The 24,006-nt window shown below is 33.7% G+C and overlaps 1 protein-coding gene across 1 annotated transcript in view; it reads right to left on the bottom strand.

The window, feature by feature from the left end:
• Positions 1-2,496: 2,496 nt before the first annotated feature.
• The window catches only part of SMIM31 (small integral membrane protein 31), a 36,939-nt gene continuing 15,429 nt past the window's right edge, over positions 2,497-24,006 (bottom strand). The window contains exons 2-4 of the mRNA XM_031943515.1: positions 3,244-3,372; positions 2,887-2,903; positions 2,497-2,632 (exon numbers count right to left, since the gene is read on the bottom strand). Of these exons, the coding sequence (XP_031799375.1) occupies positions 2,497-2,632; positions 2,887-2,903; positions 3,244-3,351 (261 nt within the window). The 5' untranslated portion in view covers positions 3,352-3,372. The remainder of the gene's footprint in view (positions 2,633-2,886; positions 2,904-3,243; positions 3,373-24,006) is intronic.

Below are 24,006 nucleotides of genomic sequence, written 5' to 3'. Positions count from 1 at the left end.
AGTACTTAATGAATGTCTGGTGAATTATTGAATTGAATTATCTATCTAGAAAGTCAGGTTTTAACACGGAAAATTATCAAAATCTATAGAACACAGCTTGAAAAAACCTCCAAACAAAACAAGAAACCTAGGTATAAATAAGGTAAGTTGAATAAGACTGAAAAGCATGGCTTTCTAGGTTTTGGTGCTTGTCATTCTATTTTACAATTAGAGAAGCAGTGGGGTAATAGAAGGAAAGAAGAGTTAGGAGATTGAGTTGTAATCCCTATCTGACCTTTAGCTAATCACTTACCTATCTGATCCTTAGCCAGTAATTTCACTTTTGTAGGACTGAGATTCTTCATTTATGAATGAAAGGGCTGACTAGATGATCTCTTAAGGAACTAATTAGTTCTAAAAATTCATAATATTATGACTATTATCTCTGATTAATGCAATCTTAAAAGAAATGTCAAACTTTCTTGGGTCAATAAAAACAAGTTTTCTGATCTTAGATTATGTGGACCTATCTACAAGACTTTCTCTCTCTCTCTCTCTCTCTCTCTCTCTCTCTCTGTCTCTGTCTCTGTCTCTCTCTCTCTCTCACCATTTGTCTGCTATACCAAGGTTAAAGCAAAATTTATGGTTTACTGGTGCTTTTTGTTTTGTTTCTGGGACCTTTTAGGATTGTAATATCTGTCTCAAGAGGGCAGTTCTCTTTTGGTCAGGGAGAAAAACGAGGGCCCTTTCTGAAGGACTGAGTCTTGGCGTTGAATCATAAGATTATAGGATTTAAAAATGGAAGTTACCCTAGGTATGATTTAGTCCAAAATCCTCATTTTGCAGATGAAGAAACTGGGTCTCATTAAGGCAAAGTGACTTTTTTTTCCCTATAGAAAAGTAGTTTATGGGTTTCAGGATCATATGAGCTGGGAATTAGTTCAGCCATTCTGAAAAACAATTTGAAGTAATGTCTCCAAAGATGCTAAACTAATCTATACTCTTTAATGCAGTAATTCCATATTTTAACTCATATCCAAAGGAGAACAAAGAGAATAAAAATTTTATATGTACAAATATGGCTAATTTCTATGATAACCACTTGCCTTCAAACAGCTTTTGATTTGTACTCATTGTACTTATATTTTCCCCCTGATGTATTATCAACATTTTTTAAAAGTTGGGAGTCAAGATGGCATAGTAAAGACAGGAACTTGCCCAATGTCTCCCCCAAACTGCTCCAAATTTCTTTAAATAATGATTCTAAATAAAATTTAGAACATCAGAACACTCAAAAAGACAGAGTAGAACATTTTCCAGCCAAAGGCAACTTAGAAACTCAGCAGAAAAGGTCTGTGAACCAGAGTGGGAACCTGGGCCTCAGACCCAGTCCCAACTCTGACCTGGACCCCAGAGATACCAGAGAGGATTTGGAAAGTCAGTGCATAGGGTTTGTGGCAACAGGGTGGGAGTCTGTGGACCCTCAACCCTGACTAGGACACTAGATCTTACAGCTACAGTGGAGGGAGGGCATACCTAACAGCTCCAAAGTAGAAAAGAGTGCTTGTGGTCAGATTCCTAGAAGGATTTCTGAAAATACTGTACAAAACCCCTAAAGCTTGGGACAATGCATTTTCTATCTTGGAAACAGAGGCCTACTTTAACAAAGAGTTAAAAGCAGAGTAATAGGCTAGGAAAATAAGCAGAAAACAAAAAAAAAAGTTTCAGACCACTGAAAGTTATTATAGGAACAAGGAAGATCAAAACACACCCTTAAAAGAAAACAAAATCAAAGCCTCTAAGAAAAATAAGAATTGGGCTCAAGTCATGAAAGAGCTTAAAAGGGACTTTGAAAATCAAGAGACAGAAAAAAAAAATTAGGGAAAGAATTGAGATAGGTGCAAAAGGAAAAACAAAAAAAAAAATGAGGAAATGAGAAATGAGGAAAAGAATGTCTTAACAAAATAGAATGATTGGGAAAGAAGGTACAAAAGCTCACTGAGGAAAATAATTCCTTAAAAAATAGAATTGAACAAATGGAAGCTAATGACTTTATGAGTAATCAAGGTACAATAAAAAAGCAAAACCAAAAAAAAAAGTGGAAAAAAAAGTGAAATATCTCATTGGAAAAGCAACTGACCTGGAAAACAGATCCAGGAGAGATAATTTAAAAATCATTGGTCTACCTAAAAGTCATGATCAAAAAGAGAGCCTATATATTATCTTTCAAGACATTTTCAGGGAAATTCCTGTCCTGATATTCTAGAACCAGAGGGTAAAATAGAAATTGAAATAATCCACCAATCACTTCCTGAAAAGGATCTCAAAATTTTTTATAAAAGTTTCTGAACCCTAAATTATATGAAGGTATATAGAATGAATTATGTAAAAATGACACTTTTATATTGCTAACAAATTTCTTTCATTGATATCAAGAAAAACTAGTTGTATACAGGTTGATAAAACAGCTCTAAATATTTTTCAAATAGTTTGATTTTTACCCAATCCAAAATTGATTTAGTCCAACCTTCCTTCTTTTTTTGTGAATGTTACGTAAACTTGATGAATTTTTAAAAATCTATTTGCATTAATTTGGCAAAATTTTTTCTCCTTTTCTCCCTTCCTCTCTTTCCCTCCCTCCTTTCCTTCCTTCCTTCCTTCCCTAATCAATAAATTACAGGGTCTCCCTATTACTTCCGGCATCAAATATAATATCTTCTAATTGGCTTTTAATCACCCCTTCACAACCTGATTCTTTTTTCCTATTTTTCCTGTCTTAGACATTACTCCCCTCCATATATTTTGTGATCTAGTGACATTGGGTTCCTTAATATTCCTTGAACAGCACACTCTCTTCTGATTCTATACCACTGCACTGGCCATGCTTGGAATGCTTTCTGCACTGACTTATGATTCTTGTCTTCCTTCAAAATTCAGCTAAAGTCCTACCTTCTGTAGGAAGACTTTTCTTATTACTATTTCCTCCCCAGTTCTCATTGTCATGCACTGCTAGTATCTTCTTGCTTAGCCTCTTTTTCATTGCTGCTATAGATGTCTAACTGAGTTTCTTTTTCTTTTTCTTTTTTCTTTTTAATTTTCTTTGAATCCTCAGCATTTAGCACTGTGCCTGGTGCAGTCAAAGTTTATGAACTATTACAGATGAGCTCCTCAGCAAAGAAAAGTGATTGAAAAGGTGAATAAGGAGGGATAAGGAGAGGTATTATGTAGTTCGATTTTTACTTCACCATTGTCCCATTTACCTGCATTTCTCTCCTCAGGATCACTGTAGATGGAAGCCAGAGTGAATAGGGAGAAGACAACAAAAGCCAGCAAGATGAAGGCCAATTCCAGGTTGGTGAATGGCAACTCCATGAACCACAATAATTACTTTGCCTACAATGGAAAGCAATTCATCAACTAAAAAGCAGTCATTGAGCACTTATGATGTGCCAGCACTGTGCTAAGCACTGGAAGAAGTAAACATTGGCTTGACATATGATCATCTAGAGTGAGTTTGCAAACAATTGTTTATTTTGGTGCATAGTGGGATATAAGATCCAGATCTGACTTGTCAAATGACTTATGTATATTAGGAAACAATCTGTGGGTGTAAACAGAAATAGAGGGTATCCTCACTTCTGGAAATTCAGTATTTATACCAATTCTATACGGTTAGATATTATATTTTTATTCAGTTAATGCTTCAAATGCACAACAGATATTTTTGCCCTATAATGAATAGTTCTACACAGTTAACAGTCAAATACCTGGTAATGTTAAGACGTGAATAAATATAAAAATAAAAATACATATAGGTGGGTTGTCCCCCATGTGTAATGGGGTGCTATTATATAGATTGAAGAAAGACAAAAAAGGCATTGTTAATCTGTTCTTTCCCAACCTTTCACTAAGAGAGACTTTATTTTCTGCCAAGAGGAGAAGCAGGAGATTGGGGCCAGAAGCTTGGCCATTCTGTGAACCTCAGAGAGAGGATTACCAGGCTAGAATTATATCTAGCTGTTCTCTTGAATATTATTAGTCTAGGGGGTATGGGTTTCAGATTCAAGCTAACCTTCTGATCACTATTTGTTATTTACTCTCTTAGTTGAGTTAGTTAAGAAAGGAAGACACTAAGCTTTAAATTCAAGATTTGATTCTTGTTCACTAATACCAGTTTCACAATGTATTACATTGTGTACATGTATCAATTTGAAAAGAAACCAATTTAACCACTTGGATAGCAAAGCAGAAATCAGAAGTATACATAGGAAAATCTTGAGAACTATGAAAATATCAAATTAAATGTTTAAATGCTATAAGTTATATGTAAATGTCTCATCCTTCCAATAAACTTTCAGTTGCTATGAAAAAATAAAAAAGGAATTTGCATATTATATATGCATATACATATATCTATATAACCTCTTCCCGCTTTTCTCTCTTAAAACATACATATATATATATACATATATAAACATCTCCCCCTCACCCCCCAGACAGTATAAAATGAAAGAACTGTCCAGTTAGGAGCTCAGTAATTCAATTGAACCAAGAGAGAGTCCTAGATCTCATCCAAGAGGAAATATGCTAAAGTTTCTTGTGTAGCAAGCTGGGGATAGAGACATTAAAGAGATTGTTAACTCTTTTCATATCATATTCTTTTTAGAGTCATGTTCTCCCTTTAATAACTTGAAATAGGGCTGGTACTATCTATTTTCTCTCTTGAGGCTGCAAGAAGCTGCCAAAGTCACAGTAGAACCCTCAAAGCTTGAAGAGTCCTTAAAAGATTGTAAAGACTTTCCTCTCTCCTATTCTCCTATTCTATCCTATTCCTTATGTAGTAGGGAGCATTGATCTCCACCAATGATGAGAAAGTCCCCTACTTTTTGGGACTTGGATTACACTTATATAGTATATTAAATAAATAAATAAATAATCAAGAGAAAACAAAACATTGAATGTTAACATCCTATTATAAGTAAATATTGTCATCAATTCTCTATAAATCTCCCTTTCTAAAAATTCAGTGTTTGCTCAGCTGCATGGGCAGCTAGGAGATGCAATAGACAGAACCAAGGAAGTCAGAGTTAGAAAGACTCATCTTCCTGGGTTCAAATTTAATTTAACTAGGTTCTTACTGGTTGTGTGACCCATAGCAAGTCACTTAATTCTGTTTAATCTCAGTTTCCTCATTTGTAAAACAAGTCGGAGAAGGAAATAGCAAACCATTCCAATATCTTTGCCAAGAAAATCTCAAATGGTGCCATGAAGAGTAGGACATGAATGAAACTATAGAACTGCCTTACTTTGATTTATCTGATTAGAGTCCTTTTTACCATAAGTTTCTTCATTCTGCATATTTAGAATTCACTTTTAGTTTTAACAATACCATGTCATTCACTGGATCCCAACTTCCCAGAGTTCTTGGTATTATTCTATAGCCTTCTTAAGCCAAATGCTGATATTTTCAAATTTTGCCAGCTTTGGATAATTAAAAGGCAGAAGTATCTATTTTCTTCTTTGTTGTTCATTTTTTAACAAATTCTGAATTCCAAATTCTCCCTTTCCCTGTAGGATCTTTCCACCCACTGAGCAGGTAAGCAATATGATATCAACACACATGTGAAGTTATGCAAGACAATCACATTTTAACCATGCTGCAAAAATAAAAAAACAAGAAAAATAAAGAAAATGAAAAAGTTAAATTTCAGTTTGTACTCAAAATTCATCAGTTCTCTATCCGGAGGAGACAAGTATGTTTTATTATGAGTCCTTTGGAATTGTCTTAGGTCATTTTATTGATCAAAGTAGCTAAATCTTTCAGTTGATCATTTTTATGATTTTGTGGTTCTTGTGTACAATGATCTAGTTATGCTTATTTTGCTTACATTCACGTTTTCCCAAATTTTTCTGAAATTGCATCCCTTCTCATTATTTCTTATAGCACAATAGTATTCTATCATAATCATATACCATAACTTCTTCAACAAATACTTAATTGAAGGACATTCCCTGAGTTTCTAATTCTTTGCCACCACAAAAAGAGAAGCTATAAATATTTTTGAATATATAGCCTTTTTCCTTTTTCTTTGATTTCTTTGGGATACAGACCTAGTAATGGTATTGGGCTGAGTCAAAGGGTATGTACCTAAACATTATATTTACTTATTTATATACATTTATATTATAGCATAGTTTCAAATTCTTCTTCAGAATGGTTGGACCAGTTCACAATTCCATTAACATTGCATTAATGTCCCTATTTTCCACATCCTCTCCAACATTTGTCATTTTCTTTTTTTGTCATATTAATCAGTTTGATAGATTTGAGATGGTAGTACCTCAGAATTGTTTTAATTTGGATTTCTTTGATCAATAGTGATTTACAGCATTTTTTCATGTAATTATAGGTAGAAATATATTTATATATATGTATATTTCTACCTATAGGTATATTTGATTTCTCCTTCTGAACATATTCTTTTCTCTTTCTGGCCATTTATCGATCAATTGACAAACAGCTTTCTTTTAAAAATAAATTTGATTCGGTTCCTTCTGCATTTGATAAATGAGGTTCTTGTCTAGTTTCCTGCTTTCCTTTTAATTTTGACTGCATTGATTTTATTTGTGTAAAACCTTTTTAATTTCATGTAATCAAAATTACCCATTATTTTTCCTGTGATCTTTTCTCTCATTTAGCCATAAATTTTTCCATTAATTATAGACCTGACAGATAAATTTTCCATGTTTTCCTAATTTGCTTATGATATCCCCCTTTATATCTTTGTCTAAGATCATGATGGCTCCCCCAGATTTGTTTGTTTTTCTTAGCTGAAGCTTAATAAATTCTGTTCCAGTCACTTATTTTAACTTTGGATATGCCTCTCTTTTTCAAGTGTGTTTCTTGTAAACAATACGTTGTTGGATTCTAGTCTCTTATCCATTCTGTTATCTGCTTCCATTTTATGGATGAGTTCATCTCATTCACATTAATAGTTATGATTACTGTATTTTCCCTTCCATCTCTTTTTTTTTTTGTCCTTTTCTCTCTCTTTTTATCCTGTCCTTTCTCAAAAGTCTATTTTACTTCTAACCTTTGGCTCCCTTAATCCATCTACCCTTTTATCATTCCCTATGTCCTTTCTTTTTATCCTTTTCCCCTTCTACTTTTTTGTTGAGTAAGATAGAGTTCTATATTTATCTGAATGAGTGTGTACATACACACACACACACATATATGTGTGTGTATGTACATATATATATATACATATATGTACACACATATATTCTTTTCTCTGAACCAATGATGACAGTGAGGTTCAAGTGTTGCTCATCCTCCTACACTGAAAAAGCTCTTCCTTATATGCTTTTTTATGTGAGATAATTTTCCCCATTCTTTTTCTTTCTTTTTCCTTCTGTCAGCACATCCCTCTTTCTCACCTCTCTATTCATCCCAACCTAATCAACTCACATCTGTGTCCTGTATCTAGGTAGAGTTCTTCTGACTTCCCAAATAATGAAAATGTTTTTAGGACTTGAATGTATTGCTTCGCAAATAGGAATGAAAACAGTTTAACTTTTTTGAATCCTTTATGATTTCTTTTTCATGTTTGACTTTTAATATTTCTCTTGACTCTTGTGTTTGAATGTCAGATTTTCTAATCAACCCTCATCTTTTCATCTAAAATGCTTCAAGTTCCTTTATTTCATTAAATGACGGTTCTTTCTCCTCTCTTTTCTTCCCTCCCCTCCTCCCCAAATAATTACACTTGATGCTCCTGGTTAAGCTGGTTATTTATTCTTGGTTGTAATCTTGGCTTCTTTGCCTTCCAGAATATCATATTCCAAGCCCTTATCTCCTTTAACATGAAAGCTGCTAAATCTTGTATAATTCTCACTGTGGTTCCTAGATATTTGAATGATTTCTTTCTGGCTGCTTGCACTATTTTCTCCTTGACCTGGGAGCTTTGCAATTTGGCTGTAATATTTCTGGAAGTTTTCATTTTAGCATCTTTTCCCAAAGGGAATTGGTAAATTCTTTCAGTTTCTTTTTTGCCCTTTAGTTCTGAGACATCTGAAAAATTTTCTTTTATTATTTTTTGAAAAATGAAGTCTAAGGTTCTTCTTTGATCGTGCTTTTAAAATAGTCCAAAAATTCTTAAATTCTCTCTCATTAATCTATTTTATAGATCAGTTAATTTTCCCATAAGATGATTCACAGTTTCTTCTTATTTTTCATTTTTGATATCTTATATCTTATTAGCTTGTCCAATTCTAATTTTTAAGAAATTATTTTCTTCAGTGAGTTTTTGTACTCTCCTTTCCATTTTGCTATTTCTGCTTTTTAAATTGTTATTTTCTTCAGTACTTTTTGTGCCCTTAAAAAAACCAAGCTGTTAGTTCTCTTTTCACAATTTTTTTGCATCATTCATTAATTTCCCTGATTTTTTTCTATCACTCTCATTCTTTAACTCTTCCAAGAATTCCCATTGGACTGGTGCTGAATTGTCACTTTCCCTTTTTAGAACTTGCTTGTAGATATTTTCACATTGTCTTGTTTTGAGTTTGTGTCTTGATTTTCCCTATCACTATAATAGCTCTTCACAGTTTCCTTTTTTGTTAGCTCATTTTTTTCAGCTTTTTTTTTTTTTTTTTGACTTTGAACTTTATATTAAAATTGGACTTTATTTACCTGGCTGTGTAGGTGGTTGTGGTAGAATCATCTCATACTTCAAGTTTTTTTGTGCTATTATTTTCAAAGTTAGTTCTGGAGGTCTACAAGTTTTTGGTTTTTCCAAGATTATTATAGGATATGCTTGATCATTGCTTTCCTGCTCTGTGCTCTAGTCTTTATCCAGGAAGGGCTCCTGCTCCTCTGAAACAACTGCTACTTCTCTCTGCCCATGAACCATGATCAAGTCCCTTGTTATCCAGAAGCTGTTTAAGTGTTGGTGCTCCTTTCTTCTCCAGAATTATGACCAGGGCTCCTGCTTTCTTCTGCCTGACCTGATATGGTCCTATTTACCTTGGAACTGCAATCCATAACTCTATGGATAGTGGAATTGCCAAAACAGTTTCTGGTCCTACACTTAGTGTCAGATATAGGGTCTGTTGTGGTTTCTTTCTGATCTGCTGCCTTGACCCCCCTTATGGTCTCCTGGGCTAAGAACTTTTGAAGCTGTAGCTGATTTTCTCCCAACTACTTCCAACTCCCACAAACTTGTGTTATTTTCCTATGTCCCCTGATCTAGTCTCTGCCCTGAGGTTTAGGACTTTTTCTTTTGCTGAAGTCCTAAGTTGTCTTGATCTGGAAAAATCTCTCATTCTAACCCTTTGTTAGCTTTGCTCCTCCAGTATTGGATTTGATATGTGATCTTAAAGCTGTTTCAAGGGGAATGTTTTGAGAGACTAGTTGGGTTGCTGAGTCTACTCTGCCATCTTGGTTCTGTACCTCTTTCCTTACAAAGTAACATCTATGATAGTATTACTCTAGGTTTTTTTTTTTTTGTTTGTTTAAAATTAGTAAATTTGGAGTAAAGCCACCTAAGGTCTAGAATTGTCAAATTTATTTGAACTTCAGGTATTTCTGGCACTTTAGGTGGTTTTAATCAATGTAATAATGATAGTCCTATTCAGTTAGGACATGTGGAAGTGCTTTGCTTGATGCCTTATAGTTCCTACAACATTTACCTTCAGGATCAAATCTCTTCTCATTCAATGATGGTCCCAGTCTGACTCTGTGAAGAAAGTACAAATCTGCAAACTGGGTAAAGGATCCCTCCTTCATTAAAAAAAAAATGGAGATCCAATCCAAAAAGGTGATTGAATAAACCACCCTGATCAGATTTTTAGACTAACCATTGTTTAAAATAGTGAGCAAGTACTTTATTGTAATTTCCTCTCCATTTCTTCTGGTATTAGGGGATTATTATCCAGTAATCACAGGAATAAGAAAATTAACTCCATTAGTTTTCCATTTTTGTTGGGATTTTTATGGATAGTCAACAGGAGGCTACCTATAGTCAGGACCAAATGTTTAATGCTACTTTACTCTCCTTTCCAAACTCATCCACTGCAAGTTATTTTAGCAAAGGACAAAATCTTCTGGCTAAGGATCACTCTTGATTCTATTTTTTTACCCAATCATTAAGTGAATGGTCAGAAAGCTAGTCCAGACTGATTTGTGACAGAAGCCTTACTCAATGAGGTACTTGTCTAGTATTTGTTTCTGTAACTAATGATAAAAAAATCATCTCCCTGTTTTATGAGCAAGGGTACAGAGACTTGATGGGGAAGGTAATTTTTGATATCCTTTTTGATTGTATTAATAGTAATGATAACTAACATTTATATAGTGCTTACTAACATGTCAGGTGCTATGCTAAGTGCTTTACAATTATCTCATTTGATCCTACCTTAGACGGTAGGTGCTATTATTATTCCCCCCTTAATGTGTGAAAACACATGAGGAAACTGAGGCAAAAAGAGATGAAGTTACTTCTTCTGGGTCACAAAGCTAGTAGGAGTCTGAAGCCACATTTGAATTCAGATCTTCCTAACTCTAGACCCAATGCTCTCTCTACTGTACCATCCACCTGCCTCAAATTCTATTCAAGAGCTTGAAGGTATTCTTGGTGATCACATTGTCTTTAAGATGAAATAAAATTCAGGGCAATGTAAAGTATTAACTGCATCTATTTTCTTTCAGAGAGTCAATTTATGCTTTAATTTGGTCATATTAGTTATCATTTCTTCAGCAGCAGTTGCAGTATGATATCTCTTCAGGATTCCAGTTAAGTATTTTCCTCAGACATCACTAGAATTCCCTGATTTTGCATCTGGAATTGAGCAAAGAATACTCTCTTTTTATTTATTAATTACTAAGTACACATGTATGTCCAGGTGAATACATCATTCATGTTCTCTACCATTTTACTCTGAGTGATTGGGATATATGTGCCGCTGGCTAACTCATAAGCTAAGATATTGTAAAATTTAATACTGAAATGATATAACTGAGACCATATATTTATAGCCATTTTAAGGAAGTTTTTCAAGTGCTATTTTATTCTTTTCAAAAATGTTCCTCCATGTCTGGATATATTTTTCCTTCTGCCTCTTAGAATCTCTAGTGTCCTTTAAAGCACAGCTTGAGACCATTTCCTCTCTGTGCCTCAATTTCCTTCATCTGAAAAAGATGGCATAAATTGGAGTCTTAAGTTCCCTTCCAGCTTTAGAACTACAATCTTATTATGTGAAAGTTGTCTTTTCTGGTTTCCCCAGTTAACACCTTTTTTTTTTTTTTTTTTTTCCTTTTTGAAATTACCTTGTATTAATTAGCAGGTACTTTGCATTTCTTTTACTTTCTTCCTGATTCAGCTGAATCCTGAAAGCTTTTATATGAAACTTTCCCTTTCCTCCCTCTTGTCAATCCCCTCAATTGCTATTGGCCTCTGGCCAGATTTATCTTGTATTTAACTAACTTTTACTTAATTAGCATTTAATCTGCACATATGTTTTGTCATAAAGACTTCCCCTATAGAATATAAGCTCTTTGAGGGCACAGACTTTGAGGGCACAAACATTTTTATTTTTGTATTCCCTAATACTTAATATAGTTCCTGGCACATGGTAGGCACTTAATACTTGATAGATTATTTGTATACATGTAATATCCTCCTGAAAGAATATAAGGTCTTTGAAAATAAGGATTGTGTTTAAATCCCTTCAGATGATATACTTCAAGAAGAAAAAAACTAGAATCATCAAAATCTATAAATAATACAGATTGATTAAAAATAATCTATTTTAAGAGCTGGGATGAGGAAAAACAGAGTTCTTTTGGCTCATATACTAGAAAGTATATAACATCTCTTGCTAGCAGGGTGGTAAATTTATAGTGAAACATATGTTAGACAAAAACCTCAGACCCCTGAATGGGAAAGCCAAATCTGGACCAAAGATAAATATTATGTTAGCAATTCAACTCTGAAAATTTCCATGTCTGGATCTAACAGAACAGCTCCTCTAAAGAACTATCATCAGGAATTTAGAAAGCATTTAAATGAAAATTTCGGATCATTTATCTGGGATTTCCAGTGTACTTCTGTTGGATCCATTCTTTGGCCTATACTATGCTTTATAAAATCTCCTGTCTATCTGTCTAAGCTGATTTCCCATTACAACCTCTCACGTGCTCTGATCAAGAAAAATTAGCTGATTTGATGTTTTCTGTATATTACATTCTATTTCTCATTTCTCTACTTGTGCACAAGCTATGATCTGTACCTAGTGTGCTTTCTCTCCTCACTTCGGTATCTTCTTTGTATGTTGTTTTTCCAAACAAAATGTCAGGGGTTCTCAATTCAGTTTTTATACTCCAAGCATTTGCTACAATATTTGGTATAGAGTAGCTACTTAATAAATTAGTCACCATTTATTAAGTACCTGCTATGTGCTAGACACTATGCTAAACACTAGGGATACAAAGAAAGACAGAAATCCCTGCCCTTGAAAAGCTCACACCTAATGGATTAATAAATAATCGTTAAATCACATGACTGAATTTAATTTTCTTCCTATCTTCTATATTTTGTTTGTAATGTTGGCAAGTGCCAATCAGCAATTGAATTAAAATTTATTTCAGATTTTCCACAGAAGTAGAAAGCATATAGTCTCCTAACTTCCCTGTTGGAGGTCTAATGGCCTTGTGATGGTTTTTAACTTATTAATGTCTTTTGATAGTCCTAAAATTGGTGCCCCTCATATCCATTCATCATTGCCTACAACCTCAGAATGCATGCAAAAAGCTACTCCAGTGAAAGAGAAATCAAAGGAAGCTGAATCTAAAGACAAAAGGGAATGGATTTTTTTTTGGATAATTTAGAGGAAGCAGTGTAAGGAAAATGTATTCTGGTGGTTTTCTCAGCAGCTATAAGACTGGACAAGGCTCGTTTATTTCTCAAAGCCTGGACAGATACTGATTTTTTCCCCCTGGTGTCGTGTTTCTGAAACCCAAGTTATGAGTCTGTGATCAGAGGCAGGATCTGTTAAATCATCCTGGCACTAATGGCCTGGGTGGATTGGTATTTAAAATCATTCTGGCAGTAATATTGGAAGTTAGCTGATATTTAAATCACCTTGGCATAAATAAGTGGGATTTAGCACCTTGTTCAAATGCATGAGTACATTGAAATGGGAAAAGGATTTGATAAAAGAATCTTTTGTTTTTGAGAGTAAGTCAACTTGGCATTGGCTGTTGCTCAGATACCTTGTAGGGTATGTATGTATGTATGCATACATGCATGCATGTATATACACACTATATAGATGCATAAATCTCCATATATATGATTTTTTTAATAGAAGCATATTTTGTTGTAGGTTATTTTACCATGGCTTCAATGTGCTTCTTATTGTCTTTATAGCTTTGCCCAAATTAAATTTCTTTAAGGGTGAGTGTGAGATTTTACAGCAGGCTGGGAGTTGTCTTTAATCAGAAATGTCTCTCCTACTCTTTGGGGAGCATCCCTGCAGTGCTTTGCTGGTGGAGGCTTAAGGCAACCATGAAAATCAGTACTGGCCCCAAGTGCCTCAGGCTGAAAGGAAAATCAGGCAAAAGATCATAAAAATTAGCTATAGGCTTGGCAAAATTCAATACTTTACACTTTCCTAATCTGCTTTTGTTTAGTTTTCATAAGGAGCATGTCATTTCACAGGCTCACTGTCTTTCAAGTTCTTGTTCAAATTGTATTTACCTCCCTTGACCATAACAGATGACACTGATCTTCCAGTTAATTTCTATAGCTTTTATTAAATGTGCTATTAATGCCTTCTGTTTTTGTACCACACTCATTTATCCCATCCCATTCCTCTGTATTAAATCTTTCCTTGCGACAGTAGGAAAAATAATTAAGCCAAGTAAATTGTTAAAAGTGATCACACATGTGAAATTGTGTTCCTAATTCTATCCCCATAGCTTTTCACCTCTACTGAGAGGGGGAAAGTGTGCTGTTGCATCTTTTTATTTTGGAACCAAGATCTCAAAATAGAGTTTGAATCTCTTTTAGTAAAGGTTACATTCTGACATTACTGACATGATTAAATATGTTAATGTAACATAACATAATGTAATGTAACATATTACATTAATGTTAGTACACTTAGTGTGTATAAAACATTTTATGTGTAAATATCTTAATTTTTCAATGATAAAATACTGGAGGATAGAGGCTATTACTTAATTTTCCTTTGTAATTCTTAAACCATCTTTCATGTTGCTGGGCTTTAATTTTAAAACTAGAATATATTAGGTACAGGTAGATCTCTCAGTCTAATATTAATAATTCACATTTGCATATGCTTTAAAGTTTCAAAGCAATCCCCTTACAACTACTCCTGAGGCAAACTCAGAGAAATGACTCATCCAAGTACTGACTAGAAAACAGTTTTTTGTTAAAGGACAGGGAGAGGTAAAATTGAAAAAGTAAATTGAAGCTAATAAAGAGCCTTGACTTCCAAGTTGTGTTTGGATTACATCCAAAAGGCAATAGGAGTTAATCACATAATCTTTTAGTAAGCCTGGTGAAAGCCATGTTTTAGAAAGACTGACGGTGTTTCTGTGTGAATTGAAGAGTGGTCATGGAAGTGGAAAATAGATATTAGAAGGAGAGAGACCAAGAAAGAAGCTATAACATAATTCAAAAGTGAAGTAATGAGGTACTAGACTTATATATTGACAGTTGGGATAGATAGGAAGAGATGAAACTCTAAAACATTTTGAAGGAAAAGTGCACAGCTTGGTGATTGATTGGATATGTCAAAATGACACCTGGATATTGGTTAAATGTATCAAGGAGAGAAGGAATATAATCAAAGTCATTAGAAAGAAGGATCTGCAAAGTGATGAGACGAATGAATGGTCTAGATACACATTTAAGATTCAATCTGTTTTCACTACAGAGTATTATCTCATATTTCCTATGCCATCTAACTAAGCAGGCTCAGGTTGGAATGAGAAAACAATGGTGTCTTGATTAGGAGAAAGTCTTCACTCATTAAGATCTGATATCTTTTGAACTTTTCTATCAATCAAAGGTACCACCATATTTTTATTTACACAGATTCACAACCATATCATACTTAATTTTTTACTATTACTTTTACATATCTAATCGATTGTTAGCTCTTTAATCTTCATGACATCTTTTCTATATCTCCTTCTTTCATCTGTTCTAATTCAGGCCTTTTTCATCTCTTGCTTGGATTATTGTGATACCAGTTTAATTAATTCCCCTGTTTCAAGTCTTTCCCCACTATAATTCAACTAGCAAAATGATCTCCCTAAAGCACATCTTTCTTCCCTCAACAAATTTCAGTAGCTTCCTATTGTTCCTCATATTAGATATTGTAAAACTCTTCTTTTTAGAATTTAAAGCTCTTTACATCTTGGCCTTTTCTTGTCTTTCTAGTCTTCTTACACATTATCCTTCTTCACACATTCTGTGGCTTAGTGATAATATACTATTTGCTACTTATACACATGAAACCTCTTCTCAAAACTTCATGTATTTGCATTGACTCTTGCCCTTACCTTCTTTACCTCTATTCTCTGGAATCCCTTGCATCCTGCAAGCCTTAGCTCACATGCTACTTTCTCTAGAAATTAGCTACTAGTTCCTTCCTCTCTAACTTTATTTAGAGATGCTTTGTATGGGTCTTACTATGCATGTACATATTCTCTTCTCCATTAGAATTAAGCTCTTTGAGGGCTGGGATAGTTTTTGAATTTATTTTGTATCCCCATTACTAAGCATAGTGCTTCATGCAGATTATATGCTTTATAAATAAATTACTGATTGATATCTGAGATATAGTAAATTGGTATAAATATATGGGACAAAGAGTTACATCTCAGTAAATGTCATCAAGTAACATAAACAGTTTTTAGAAAATAAAATATAAATGATCAATAACCATATGAAAAACTCCATATCATGAATGCAAATGGGAATAAGATTGAGATTTTACCCTCTTACTAAAAAATGCAGAGACTGTGGGAAGCCAATACTAATAGACTATTTGTGGAATTATGAATGGGCTTGATGATTAGGAAAAAATGGAAATTTGAGAGGAAATAGTAACATTTTTATGATCCTCCTCTGTGCCAAGTACTGTACTAAGGTACTTTACAATTATTGTCTCATTTGATCCTCACACCAACCCTGGGAGTTAGATGTTATTATTATTCTGATTTTATAGGTGGGAAAACTGAGACAAACAGAGGTTGAATGACTTGCCTATAGCCTCCATCTATCTGAGATCAGCTTTGAACTCACTTCTTCCTGGCTCCAGGTCCTCCTCTCTATATTCTGTGCTATCTAGCTGCCTTTAAATGGCTGTGCCTTTTCATCCAATGATACCACTAATAGGTATATAGTATAAGGAGATCAAGGACAGAATTAAATTCCCATATATTTAAAAATATTTATAGGAGTAATTTTTAGGGTAGTGAGAAACTGGTTTCTGTAGTTCAAATGAACCTAATAAGCTTATGCCATTCAGGATTATCCAAGTGGACAGATCAAAGTGGACAGTTTAGATAAAAAGTAATTTACTGGAGAAAGAAAAGGCAAATAATTCCAGTAATTTTGTTAAGAAAATTCCAAGGGTAGTATTAAAATGATAGAAGATATGAAACTGAAAGATGAACCCTTCAGGTCAAAAAGTATCCAACATATTACTGGGGAAAATGCAGAGGACAACTACAAGTAGCTCCAGTACTAAGGAAGTGACTGCACCAGAGCCAGTGGAAACCCCTATGGGTATGTCTGGTGATAGAAAGAAAGTCTAATGCTTAAAAACGAATAATATATAAGAACCTGGAATGTAAGGTCTATGAAATAAGTTGCATGTGGTCACACAGTAAACGGAAAGATTAAACACTGACCTTGTGGGAATCAGTGAACTTAAATGGATGGGAATGAGTGAGTTTAGGTGAGCCTTACATATATTATTGTGGGCAAGAATTCCTTGGAAGAAATGGAGTAGCTATTATAATAAATTAAAAGACTGAGAAAATCTGTACTGGGATATAATCTCAAAAATAACAGAATGATATCTGTTTGAAGACAAACAAACTCCACACAATAATTTGCCTATGCTTCAACTCTTGTTACCAAAGAGAATAAAAAGACTAAAGTTTCTCACTTTTATGGAGACTTATAGTTATCTTCTAGGAATAATACCAAAAGAAGATATTATATCATCATAGGGGACTGGAATTTTGAAGCAAGAAATTAAAAGATAATTGGCATAAGAGACTGTTTGTCCTGGGAATACAAAATGGAGCAGGGCAGGGACTAATAGTTTTATCATAATAACTCAATGGTCATAGAAAACATTTCCCCCCCAACAACTCAAAAAGTAATCTTATGTAAAGACATACTTGAATGATCAATATTGAAATCAGTTTGATTAGATATTTTACAATCAAAGGTAAAGGAGCTCTCTAACAGTCAGTTATAAAATAAGACCTGCATATGAGCTTTTTATTACAAAATTTAAATTTATATTGAAAAAAATAGGGGAAGCCATCATACTGTATAGGTATGGCCTAAATAATATTCTGTATGACTACTAAGTAGAAGTGATAAATTAAGTAATTAAGATCTGTTAGAGATTAAGAACTATGGTCAAGGTTCACAATTTTGTATGGGAGGCAGAAAAAAAAGACATTTCAAAGAAAAAAAAAAGCAAGAAAGCAAAATGGCTATCTGAGGAGGCTTTGGAAATAGGCAAGGAAAGAAAAGTGAAGGGTAAAAAAGAAAGGAAAAATATACCAAATTGAATGCAGAATTTTAGGGAATAGTAAGGGAAAGATAAGAAAAGTTTTCGTATGTGAGCAATGTAAAAAATGAATGGAAAAATGATATCTCTTCAAAAAATTAGAGAAAGTTTCATGCAAAAATGGGCATGGTAAAAGGCAAAAATAATAAGGATTTAGGAGAAGTAGAAAAGATGGCAAAAATATACCGAAAAACTATGTAAGAAAGATTTTATCACTGCTAACCATAATGGTGTGGTTATTGACCTAGAGCCAGACATCCTGAAGAGTGAAGTCAAATGGACCTTCGGAATCATTGCTAAAAATAAGGCTGTTGGAGAAAACATAATTCTAGCTGAGCTATTTAGGATCCTAAAAGATAATGCTGTTAAAAGCCTTACATTCAATATGGCAACAAATTTGGAAAGTTCAGCAATGGTCATTGAATTGGAAAAGATCAGCTTATCTCCTAATACTAAAGAAGGGTAATGGCAAAGAACATTCAGATTACTGAACAATTGTGCTCATCCACATGCCAGCAAAGTTATGCTTAAGATTCTGAAAGCTAGGTTTCAGCAATATATGAACTGAGAATTACCAGAGGAGCAGGCTTGATTTTGAAGAGGCAAAGGATCTAGAGATCAAATTGTCAACATTTGCTGGATTATGGAGAAAGCAAGGGAATTCCAAAAAAAGCATTTATTTCTGCTTTATTGACTATCCTAAAGTCTTTGACTGTGTGGATTACAACAAAATGTGGTAAATCCTCAAAGAAATGGGAGTGCCAGATTATCTTGCTTGTCTCTGGAGGAACCTCTATGTGGGTTAAAAAACAACATATCTGATCATGGAACAACTAATTGGTTTAAGATTGGAAGTAGAGTATAACGAGGTTGTGTATTGCCACCTTATTTAGTTATCTTGTGAAATGCCAGGTTGAACAAAAAAAAATTCTGGAATTAAAATTGCCAGGAGAATTAATAACAATCTCAACAATAAGGTGATATCATTCTGATGGCAGAAAGTGAAGAATTAAAAAGTCTATCAATTTTTTTCCCTTTTTTATTGTTTTATTTTTTCTGGTTATTATGTACATTAATTTTTAATACACATTTCTTTATGAATCATATTGGAAGAGGAAAAATAAGAACAAAAGGGAAAAATTACAAGAGAAAAAATAGAAGAAAAAGAAAAAAATGAACATAGCATGTGTTTATTTACATTCAGTCTCTATAATTCTCTGGCTGTAAATGGCATTTTCTATCCAAAGTTTATTGGATTTGTCTTGGATCATTGAACTGCTGAGAAGAAACAAATCTTTCATAGTTAAATTGTACAATCTTGCTGTTATTGTGTGCAATGTATTCTTGATTCTACTTTTTTTGCTCTTCATCAGTTCATGTAAATCTTTTCAGACCTTTCTAAAATCAACTTGTACATAATTTTTTATGGAACAATAATATTCCATTACTTTCATATATCATAACTTATTCAGCCACTCCCCCATTGATGGGCATTTACTCATTTTCCAATTCTTTACCACCACAAAAAGATGTACTATGAACCTTTTTGTACATGTGGGCCCTTTTCTCTCCTTTATGATTTCCTTGGGATACAGACCTAGTAGATAGCACTGCTGGATTAAAGGGTATGCACGGTTTTATAGCCCTTTAGGCATAGTTTCAAAAAGCTCTCCAGAATGTTTGGACCATTTCATAACTCCACCAACAATGCATTAGTGTCCCTATGCACATCTCCTCCAACATTTATCATTATCTTTTCCTGTAATCTTAGCTACTTTGAAAAGTGTGAGGTGGTACCTCAGAATTGTTTTAATTTGCATCTCTCTAATCAATAACGATTTAGAGCATTTTTTTTCCCCAGAAACACTGACTAATTTTTTCCCCCCTGCTTTGTATTTTTCTTTTAATGTTGTGTGTGCTGGTTTTGTTTGTGTAAAAACTTTTAAATTTAATGTAATCAAAGTTGTCCATTTTGCATTTTATAATGTTCTCTAGTTCTTCTTTGGTCATAAATTCCTCTCTTCTGCAAAGATCTGAGAGATGTTATCCCTTGTTCTCCCAATTTGCTTATGGTTTCACCCTTTATCCTCAAATCATGTATCTTATGTATTTTGACCTTATTGGGTATGGAGTGTGAGATGTAGGTCTATGCTGAGTTTCTGACACATTATTTTCCAGTTTTCCCAGCAATCTTTGTAAAATGGTGATTTTTTTATCTCAGAAATTGGAGTCGATTCTTGTGTCATGTGTATCTAACCTATTCCACTGATTCACCACTTTATTTCTTAGCCAGTACCGAATGGTTTTGATGACTGCCACTTTATAATATAATTTTACGTTTGATACGGCTAGGCTACCATCCCTTGTTTTTTTCTATTAACTCCCTTGATATTCTTGTATTTTTGTTTTTCCAGATGAATTTTGTTTTATTTTCTAAGAAGTGTATTGATGAGGGTGAATGAAAAGAGTGTGAAAACTAAATTGAAGCTTGATATTAAAAGACATTAAGATCATGACTATTGGTCCTATCATTTCCTGACAAAAAGAGGGACAAGAAAAAGAAGTAGTGTCAGATTTTATATTCTTGGGCTCAAAGATCATTGCAAACCCAGCTGCAGCTATGAAATTAAAAGATGCTTGCTCTTTGGAAGGAAATATATGGAAATCTGGATAGCATACTAAAAAGCATCACCTTGCCAACAAAAGTTCAATATAGTCAAAGCTATGCTTTTTCTTGTAATAATATATGGCTGTGAACTGAGTGCTTGAATCAACACTTTCAAGTTGTGGTGCTAGAGAAGATTTTTGAGAGAGTTTGGACAGCAAGGGGATCAGATGCTACTTAAGGAAATTCATTAAGGCTACTTGTTGAAAGGACAAATACAGAAGATGAAACTTAAATATTTTGATCACATAATAAGAAGACCTATCTCATTGGAAAAGGCCCTGGTGTTTGGAAATATTGAAGGCAAAAAGAAAAGAGAATGGTAGAAGATAAGATGAACATAGTGTCATGGAAGCAATGAACAGATTTCGGGGGTAGTGGAGAATAGAAACCTAGTGTACTATGATCTATGGAGTCACAAAGAGTCATAAATTACAGTGACTGAACAAAAACAACAGGAAGAAACTGGAAATAAATTGGGGAGTGGTTGGACAAATTGTGATATATGAATATAATGGAAATTTTTTAAACTATAAGAAACAAGAAATAAGAATTTAGGGAAATGTGGGGAAATTTATATGAATGGATGAAGAGGAAAATAGGAGAATAATATATGCAATACTTATAAGGTATCAGAATTCAGATTATTGTAAAGACCAGTCTTGACTGTAGCGACCTGGTGGTGAAATATACTGGCCCACAAATGAGGTGTGGATTGCCAGACTTGGTTAATATATTGGTTTGCTTTGCTTAATTGTATTTCATTGTTTCTAAGGGTGTGTGTGTGTCCTTGTAGAGAATGATCTGTGATGAGAGGGAAATGATAGAAATGCTTTGTGAAAAAAAACATGACTCCAGATCCAGTGTTTTTTTACTGGGCTGAAGCTGCCTTCCTTTGTATCCCTAGCATTTATCACAGTACCTGGAATGTACTAACTGCTTAATAAACACTTGGTGACTGATGGAAAGCTCCCAAGCCAAGTCATTCTACTTTTGGACAACTCTGATGTGATGGATAAAGTGACAGGTCTGGAATCAGGAAGACTCTTCCTGCGATCAAATCTGGTCTCAGACACTTACTATGTGACTCTGGACAAATGACTTACTCTGTTTACTTCAGTTTCCTCATTGTAAAATGAACTGGAGTTGGAGAGGAAAATGGCAAAAAAAAAAAAAAAAAAAAATCCCAAAAGGCATTATAGATAGTCGGACTTGACTGAAACAGCTGTGTTCAGTTTCCTTAAATTGATTTTCCTTATATTGAATAAAAATTTGTTTCCCTATAAATTACTCACATTGTTCTTTGACATGAAGAAGAAGTACTAATCATGCTCAGGATGAAGTCTATGACCAGGTCCCAAATGGAACCCATTCAGGTAAGTATGACCTGACAGAACTTGTGTCCCATTGGTAAATGTGGAACCAAGATTCCCTTCTGCATATAAGAAAGTGTTTAAGTTGGATGGTTATCAAAGCTGGGGAAACAGAGTTCAGTTTTATCTCCAATTTTGAGTATATACTTGCTTAGTTTAAAAAAAAGATGAATGCTAAACAGAGCCATCTAGTGTTATCAGTGTGCAAGAGGTTAAAATGGGAGGGAAAATAAATCAGATTTACTGATATTGTGAGCATAGCTCTTCACATATTTATTTATCTGTGTTCACAATATGATATTTTACCCATCTCACTCTCTGAACAAAGTTGATGCTTAATGAATAATAATTTAATTTAATCATGATAATCAGGTTTCTTTCATATCCCACAAAACAACAGAAAACACTAAAGGCAGGAGAAATGATTGAAAGAATCGCAAAGAAAAAACACAAAGAAAAAACCAACTACAATTTTTAAAATGAACAAAGCAACGAGCCAATGCATTTTAAAAACGTCAAAAAACTGGATGGAAATGGAAAAAGAAACTGTACAAACTATCTTGAGAGACATCCTTAAATGAATAAATATGACATTCTAAGAAACAGAGCAACAAATGTCCATGTTATGGAAATCATAAGACCAAATAGAAAGTTGAAAAAATTTTAAAGATTAAAAAATTTGGGAAAAAATGCAGAAAAGAGCAAGAAGAAATAATGAAGAAAATGATCAATATGGGAAATGTGAAGGCCTCAAAAATTAACAAAAACAATTAACAACATAGTTATAAAAGTAGAAAGTGGAATAGTACACAGAATAGCTGAAAATAAAAACTCAAAAAAGAAATTAGAGAATTATCCACAATATTGAAAAACCTTTAATACAAAAGATCCATAGCAGCCTTACAATTACTGAAATTGAAAATCATTGAAAATTTAGAAAAATGAAAGCATTCTGATACTACATTTCAGAAAATTATCAAAGAAAAGTACTCAAAATTCACTTACCTCCTCCCCACCCCAATGCACAAACACAAAGTAAACCAAAGGGCAAACTACATGTAGAAAATATTCCTAAAGTCTAACATGTTTAGTAACATCCCTTTGATAGTTGTGTGGAAGATGGAGATTTGGAATGGAAATCACCCTGGTGAAGTGAGCTGATTTTCTAGACTCAACATTTTGCTTTTGTATATGTCCCAAACCTAGTATACTCTTCTGCCTTTTGGAATTTCCAAGCTTTCTTTGAAACTGGATTTATGTTCTACTTCTTAAATGAAACCTTTCCCCATTTCCCCCATTTATTTGGCAATTTCTTCCCCTTGTAATTCCCTTATATTTACTTATCTGTGTTTATGCTGCAGAGAAGTAGGATATAAATAAGTGTGAGGACAAAAGGTATTTTGTCTTTGTGTTCTTAGAATCTCTACTAACAAGTACAGTCTTTCCCTAATAGGTTATTTTTATTTTATTTTATGTTTTTGTTGAGGTAATTGGGGTTAAGTGACTTGCTCAAGGTCACATAGCTAGGAAGTATTAAGCTAGGCCAGTTGTGAACTCAGGTCCTCCTGACTTCAGGGCTGGTGCTCTATCCACTGTATCACCTAGTTGCCCCCCTCCCAATAGGTTCTTAAAGTTCGTGAAATCGAATTAAAAAAAGAGAAAACTAAATGCCAGTGGCAATAAAATGTGGGAAAAAAAATCAGAGGAAGAAAAAAACCTCACAACACAAAAAAGTGTTGCTGAAAAGGAAAAAAAAAGCATTTGATTTGTTAAAATCTAAATAAATTTAAAAATGAAACCTAGTCTAAAATTTATAGTGCTATTACCAAATCATAAAAGCAGAAACTATTAACATCAGCTAAAGCTGAATTCAAACCAGAAAATACTAAAAGAGATAAGAACATTATATTATACTAAAATGTTTTATGCAGAATGAGAGTAAATCATCTGTATATGCAGCAAGATTCATAAAGTAAAACTTGCAAGAAAAAAGGAAAGAGGTCGACACTTTAGTATAATAATAGCATTCACATAGTAATTTAGGATTTTCAAAGTGCTTTACAAATATTTCACTTTTTCCTTACAACTATCCAGGAAGTTAAGTGTTATTATTATTATTGCAATTTTACAAATGAGAGAAAA

Source organism: Sarcophilus harrisii, chromosome 6 (genome assembly GCF_902635505.1).
Source record: "Sarcophilus harrisii chromosome 6, mSarHar1.11, whole genome shotgun sequence".
NCBI classification, from domain to species: Eukaryota; Metazoa; Chordata; class Mammalia; order Dasyuromorphia; family Dasyuridae; genus Sarcophilus; species Sarcophilus harrisii.
The sequence above is the reverse complement of the archived record's forward strand: the minus strand, read 5'-3'. Positions and strand labels throughout refer to the sequence as shown.